At 42.5% G+C, this 7,705-nt stretch overlaps 1 protein-coding gene across 1 annotated transcript; it reads right to left on the bottom strand.

The window, feature by feature from the left end:
- Window positions 1-944: 944 nt before the first annotated feature.
- Window positions 945-7,366, bottom strand: col10a1a (collagen, type X, alpha 1a). Its single transcript, XM_036593751.1, is given in 4 exon segments — window positions 945-2,034; window positions 2,036-3,279; window positions 6,694-6,835; window positions 7,234-7,366. Coding segments are annotated over 3 exon segments (1,971 nt in total). The 5' UTR covers window positions 6,821-6,835; window positions 7,234-7,366; the 3' UTR covers window positions 945-1,434.
- Between the last annotated feature and the right edge of the window lie 339 nt (window positions 7,367-7,705).

Below are 7,705 nucleotides of genomic sequence, written 5' to 3'. Positions count from 1 at the left end.
GAAAACCCGTGGCATTCTAAGTTTAAATGGGATAACAGCAGACACCGCTGGGGTGTTTTTAGTTTACCGCAGCAGTTAAACCCAATTTTAAACCTAGCTGTTCCTACACTCCCAGATTAACCCTACCGCTGATCTAGCGACCGCAAGAAGGGCGTGTTTTCACCCAATATTCCTGTTCCTAGTTTGTGCTTTTTGGATGAGCGCCTCAAGATTGTGGCTTCCACCTCTGCTGGTGCTCGTGTTTTTCTGCTAAGGTTGGGAACCCTTGACTGTTCTGAGATAGAAACAGCTCTAGCCTCCACCTCCTCTCACCCCCAGCCTTTTAACTGGACCGCAAACTCCTCACATGATGGCAGGGCCTTAGGCTGCCTGTGGTTGTGGCTGGCGGTCGCTTGATTAAACTCCACCCAAGGGCTTCTGTTTGACTGGACTCCCCACCTAACCAATATCTTTTTAAGGTTGAGGGGACAAGCTCAACACGCTTACCGAGGGATACTCCCTACCTTTCCCCCAACTATTTAGACTGTTTACATGCCCTCGGTCGGAATAAGAAACGTTCTCTGTAGACCTCTTTGGTTTAAACCAACACAAACAAATGTTGTCATGTTTATGGCTTCAGTTTGGTTCGTCCAACAGCTCCTCACTTTGCTTTTCAAAGGCAAGTCTAAAAATTGTTCAAAAATGTTGGTCTATGCCTGCTGCAAGAACAAACAAGTGGCCTGAGGTGTTCTTTGATCTGATCTATGATCTAGATTTCACACAAAAAGTTGTAAAATTTGAACATTTTGCAGTTTCTCTATATTATTTTATCTGAACAAAATGATCTCATTATCTGTAGATGCCAAACAAGACACAGCCAACCAATGTTCTGTAAGACACAGTTTATTTTACTCATTATGGTTTACAATGCACAGTTATTTTTTATGCATAAACATTTAGAAAAGTGTTTTGTATGTCTGGTTTATTTCATTATGATCAATTTGACCATTTCACAATATTCAAGTCAGATGCAAGGATGTCTGGAACAACATTCTCCTTTTTTGTGTAATTATTAAGGAAATAAAGTCACCAATAACAAGGTAAAAAAAAAAGACAAAAAAATTAATATCACCCTCTGCAATCAGAAAAAAAAACAAAAAAAAACCAAAAATGACATTGTCAGGACATGAAATGAACATTAAACTTCACATGCCTTCTTCACCCCCAAAAGAAAATAAAGATAATTGTTCTTGACTTTTAACTGCCTTTCTTTTCCCTGGTAACCTGTTACATAAATTAGGTTCTTCTTATTAGCACCTACTGCTCGGTATTTTCAAGTTGAGATGCTTCTGTTTCTCAGAACCAAAGAACAACCTGCCCAGATGAACAGGACGTTCTTCATGTTTGAGAAACAGTGAGAGGGATTAGGAGTTGAGGGATGGTTTTATCACCGTATCACGTAGAGGCAATCAGGAAGCCACTGAAGGAGCAGTGGACGTTGTCAGCGGCAAAGACGCCGTTGGCCTCATCATCGGGGATCTGAATATAGACGGTGTCCTGCTCGTTAAGCTGAAGGACAGCACTACCAGACATCTGGTCCAGGAAGCCCTTGTTGTACTCATCATAGGTGAACATGACTGGGTCACTGTTCTTGTACAGTGCCACCAAAGCATTAGCACCGTTCACGTGCATGCTGTAGGAGAAGTAATAGATTCCTGGAACCTGGCAGGTAAAGAGACCTGTCTCAGGATCATAGTGATGCTCTGCGTTGTAAACGATCTGATCAAACTTAATGGGGCTACCAGATGGAGGATAAGGTGTCACGGTTGCAACAGTAAATGCAGACATTGGGGTCTTGACAAAAGGCACCACGATTTCAGCTGGTCCTGCGGCCTTCTCAAAGACCACCTCGCCAGGAGGACCAGGTGGGCCAGGAGGACCAGGTGGTCCGGATGCACCAGGAGCTCCATCAGCTCCAGGAAGTCCAGGTGGACCGTGAGGTCCAGGAATTCCTTTAGCAGTGACACCTGCAGGGCCAGGTGGCCCAGGAAGGCCATGGGTGGCCTTTAGCACCTGGTGGACCGGCAGGACCAGTAGCACCAACAGGTCCTCGAGCCCCAGGGGCACCTGCAGGCCCTGTCTCACCAGCAGGTCCAGTATATCCCGTATGTCCCTTGGGGCCAACAGGTCCAGGTGTACCTGGAGCACCAGTGGCACCAGTGGCACCAGTATCTCCTTTGCTACCTGTGGCACCTGTAGCTCCCCTTGGACCCTGTGGGCCTGTTGCACCTGGGTAACCTTGTTTTCCCTCAACACCTTGTGCCCCCTGATCTCCCTTTTGTCCCCTGCTGCCCTGAGGCCCCACTGGACCGGTTTCGCCCTTCTCACCTGTGGCTCCCCTTTCACCTGGAAAACCTCTTGCACCCTGAGGACCAGCTGGACCCGTGGGACCAGTTGCACCTGTGTATCCAGTGGGTCCCATAGCACCTGGCTCACCTTTCTGACCTGTTGTACCGGGGCTACCTACTACACCTCTTTCACCTTTCTGACCATTTGCACCTGGTTTGCCATAACCTGGAACGCCAGGAGCACCAGGTGCTCCACTTGCTCCCTGAGGACCTTTGGGGCCAGTAGGACCAGGCAGACCTGGAGCACCATTTTCACCTGGTTTACCTGGAATTCCAACTCCAGGAGCTCCAGTATTGCCTTTTGGTCCGGTTGGTCCCACAGCACCCGGTGCACCATCATGACCAGGTGCACCTGTCTTACCTGCCTCACCTGGATATCCAGGTGCACCAGGTTTACCAATGCCAGGCTTTCCAGGTGCCCCTACAGGTCCCACAGGTCCAGTTGGACCCCTCTCACCTTGTGGCCCCTGAACTCCAATACCTCTCTCTCCTTTCTGTCCTTGCAGACCAGGTGCACCTGGATATCCCTTATGACCTGGTTCTCCTCTTGGTCCCACTGATCCAGGCAGCCCAGCAGGTCCAGGTTTGCCAGCAGCAGAAATACCAGCAGGCCCAGGGCTGCCAGTTGGTCCAGGTGCGCCCCTTGCTCCCTGAGGACCGGGTGCGCCAGGCTCTCCCTTGGGTCCATGTGCACCTGGTATACCTGGTTTGCCAGGTCCACCTGGAGTACCAGGCTTTCCAGGGGCAGAGTAGCCAGCAGGTCCAGGGGGTCCGGGTGGGCCCTGAGGTCCGGGGTATCCCTCACCATTCTCTCCTGCGGGTCCGGGTGGTCCAGGTGGTCCAACAGGGCCGGGCTCACCTGGGGCACCTGGCTCTCCTGCTACTGAAACCACTAGGAGAAAACAAAAGATGGCAGATTCATTAGTCAGCTGTCAGTGGCATCTGTGTGTTCTTGTTTGAGATGCTCAGGCAAGTCTTCACTCTCTTCCGAACACAGAACATTGTTGAATTCCTACACTCACATTTCTTTATTTGTCATTTCAACCATATGCAGTCATACAAACAGTGTGTTTTTCATGACGGGACACAGTTTGCAAGACTATATTTCTTTACCAGATACATTGTCTTATTATCTGCATTATCCAAAATATATCCTTATATCATATTCTTATATTCCTTCTGATGATCTACATCAGGGCTGCCCGAAGTTGGCACATAAGGACGTTTGATTTGGCCTACCAGAAAGTTACCCTATCCCTACCCCCTCACCCAGTATGTGAACAGACATATTCTTCTACTAGATATAATCTGTACGTTCTTATTTTCATTATATTACATTTGTATTTGTCTATTACCTATTAAATTTACCTATTAAATAAATATTTTACCTATTAAATACCTATTTGAAACCTTCTTTATTTGTTTACTTTTTTTGTCTTTTTGTCTTTGGGATCACCTTAAACATTACATCTTGGCCCCCCAAGACAAAAGGTTTGTGCACCCCTGATCTACATTGTATGTGATATATTACCTATATTATTCTCAAAGTACTATTAAAGTCTCAGAACTGTAAATAGTAACCAGCGTTGCGAAACATCTCAAAACATACAGTAATTACTCTGAAAATATGTGGATGTTCCGCTGAATCAGAAAGCTGTACTGACTTAGAGATGAATTTGGCAGGCATCACTTGTTTGAACTTCTATGGACTGTTTTCATTCAGATTAAGAGACTGTTTACAGTTTCCTCCAACAAGTGATGTTCGGCCAAATGGCCACTTTGCCTTTCTGAGAAGATCACTAGACTAAGGCCTTGGTGACTAGAAAGCAGGCCAGGTAGTGGATTAAACTGATTCTACATTAATTCAGTATGTATTTTTACACGTTTTGTCTTGATTTGTAACCGTGATGAGTAATGCTGTGTTTTGGACAATGATGTATGACCTGATCCCTCCATGTAGGAGCACCTTGCTTAAACCCCACTGCTTTCAGATATGCTGCTTTAAGTTCATTTTCAACCTCACTCCCAGTAAAAACACTGACATTCAGAGATGCACTGTGTCACTTGGATTCAGGTTCAAGTCCCAACTGTGGCCAGATGTATCTGAGGATGCATTAGGCCTTAGTGCCGTTGTGAGGGGTTAAAAGGTAGGGTTCCTCTCTCCACTGTTGCTATGCAACCTCTCAGCCAATGCATTAACACTGATGCTAAGCAAAGTCAAGTGCACACTGAGGTGCTCAACAGCACTGCATGGCTGCTACAAAATTATATGGTGGCAAACTTCATATGGAGGAGGCATGTGTTCGCTTTTGCACTGCTGCATAGAAGGAACTGCTGTTTGATCACTACACTGTGCAAAAAAATGAAGCCAAACCAGCTTTTTGTAGGAAAACTCTTTTGCTAATGATGATATTTTTTATTTAAATGTATTTCCTAGAACTGCTAATGTAACCTCAAGCTAATATGAGCAAACTAACTGAAGTAAAATAGGTTTCTATAAGAAAAGAGTTTTGATCATGAAGATATTTTTAGTTTAATTTAATTTCCTAGCAATGCTTATTTACCTGGAAGCTAATATGTGCAAGCTAACTGAAGTAAAACAGGTTTCTATAAGAAAACAGTTTTGATCATGAAGATATTTTTAGTTTAAGTTGATTTCCTAGCACTGCTTATTTACTTGGAAGCTTATATGAGAAAACTAACTGAAGTAAAACAGACTTTATGTAAGAAAACAGTTTTGCTCATGATGCTATTTTCAGCTGTAGTTGATTTCCTAGCACTGCTCATTTAATTGCAAGCTAATATGAGCAAGCAAACTGAAAGCAAACAAGAAGCTTAGCTTTGCCCCCTTTAAAAGCCTTTCAAGTGAAACATATGTAAGAAAAAGACATGAAAAGTTACACATCAGTGCAGTCATGCTGGTTAATACACCACCTTTAAACTTACCAGTAGCACTTTGCAGTATTTTTTCTTACATATTGCAATAACTCTTTCTTGTATATTTCACCAACTCTTGAATATTACATGTTCTTGAAAAAGTCAAACATATTAAACTGCATTTATGGCACTGGAGGATGAAATTGAGGGCCTTTGTTTTATGGGTGTCTTGATGTGGTCACTTTCACTGGTGTGTAAACTACATCAGACCCTGGGTCATTCTGACTCAAACAGCTGTGTCTGCTTTTCACTGCGACACACCCGAACAAATCACTTTTCAACATGTTTTAAAGGCTGTTTAAGGCCTCTTTTAAAATGTTAGATGTTGTCCTTGATGCAGTTCCAGTTTTTATATTGCACAGACTCTCAAATATAGTATATCTAATACAGTACATGGTGAACTTGCATCTATTTTTCAAAATCTGACTTGCAAATATATATATATATATTTTTTTTCATTTAATTAAGAATCTTGCAGTGTTACAGTGTTATGGTGCCCCAAATAATGTAAAAAGTCATATATCCTGTGAATTATATCATGTTACCATGCCACTAGAGGCCAAAGATTATCCTTTTGAATGAAATATATTGGTATATATTGTCGTATTCTAAAATATAACTAAAATGTGGTCATAAAGTCAGTCACTGAGAATTGAAAAGGCCAGAAAGTACTAAAAAAGTTTAGTTTTCTTCACTTTGAGATGAGATTCTGCTTCAGCAACACTGCAGAGCAGAATTTGTTTCAATGTGTTTTGAGGCTTGAATTGATGTCAAATATTACTTTTTCTAAAATTATGAGTTCAATAAAACCAGTTAAATGGTTTAAGGAACATTTTTCAAACACAATAAACTGTATTTATGACACCGGAAGATGAAATTGAGGGCCCTTGTTTTAGTCCAGTGTTAGAGCAGGAAAATAGAGTAAATCGAGTGGATTTGAAGAGTGCAGAGCTAATGCATGAATCTAGTTCAGTCTTTATAGCATTCTGTGGTTCTGATAAGATAATATGAGCTTTACTGAATCAGTTAAATACAAAAGAATAGTAAAATAGCTTAGCCTGAACTGAGATTTCCAATAATTCAAATATAAAGTGAATCTCTGCTACTTGTGCTGTAGTGGTGCTATAGCAAGACATATTCAAATGCAAAGGCAGGAAAGCTAGAGTCATTGGTTGAATCAGTGCATTGCAGCAGCCAATCAGCTCAAACTGCATCATATTCTGTACTTTGCTTTCATTCTAAATGACTGTACCTCTCAGATATATTGTAAATGCATCAGCTCTTGTGATTTTTTCTTTGCTGTTTAATATGTTTTCAGAGTAAATATATGACTTAAAGATCTCTGTCATTTGTAGATTGAGGCACTCACCATGGCCCTTTACGGAGTACGGCTGGTACTGAGGAGTTTTCATCACCTTCTTCACAACATATCTCTCGCCGTGGGCAGCTACCAGGGCCACCAGGAGGAAAAGTATGCTCGCTACTCGTAGGTCCATTTTCTGAGGTTAAATCTGTGGAAGCAATTAAGTTTGGTTAGATAAGATCAGAGATAACAGTTGAGTTCTTCTAACAAAGTTAGGCAGCTTGAAATTCAGTTTTGAATAGTTTGTCAGAGCAGAGAGCATAAAAAAATGAAAGAAAACGTCTGAGAATCGTTTAAAAAGACCCAAACAATCAGACTGATTAGTCTGACAGAGGAAACTGAAAAAGAAATTCTCCTCAAAATCAACTATTTTCAAATAAATATACATGAACAGCACACAATGCTACACCTGCCATCGCCTGCTGTCTCTCAAAGTCTGGGCCTAATTAGGCCTGGTGGAAGACCAGAGAGAGAGAAACACAGAGAAACAGAGAGAGAGAGAGAGAGAGAGAGTGAGAGAGAGTGAGAGACATTCAGGACACATACCGGCATGCTTGGGTTCCAAATAAATAAGAAAGTCAGCACCAGCGGCTCCCACGGCTGTATATCCTGATGGTAGGAGCACGTTAGAGCATCTGCTGCTGTCTAGTACAATGATGAGGGTATTTATACCATATCTGGGCCTTGCATCATTAAAAAAGCACCTACCACACAAGTACCTCCCTCCGCTTAGCTCCACTGTAATTAGGAGGCTGATCTGCCCAATCTTGGCATGTCGCTTCACGATGCCTGTTTGCTTTTGAGCTCAGAGACCCATGATTAGATTTCGTTAAGTTTTCCTCACAACTAAAATAGTGTTTTAGTGATGAATTTGGTAGGAAATATTATCTTAAACATCACACTTGGCTGTGTGTGGACAGTATATGTACATGTGCATAAATAGTACATTATGTAGACAGCGTATCTTTTATATGTGTGTTTGCATACAGTGTATTGCATATCTTTATGTGTTTTAAAT

This window comes from Colossoma macropomum, unplaced genomic scaffold (genome assembly GCF_904425465.1).
Source record: "Colossoma macropomum unplaced genomic scaffold, Colossoma_macropomum, whole genome shotgun sequence".
NCBI lineage: Eukaryota > Metazoa > Chordata > Actinopteri > Characiformes > Serrasalmidae > Colossoma > Colossoma macropomum.
The sequence above is the reverse complement of the archived record's forward strand: the minus strand, read 5'-3'. Positions and strand labels throughout refer to the sequence as shown.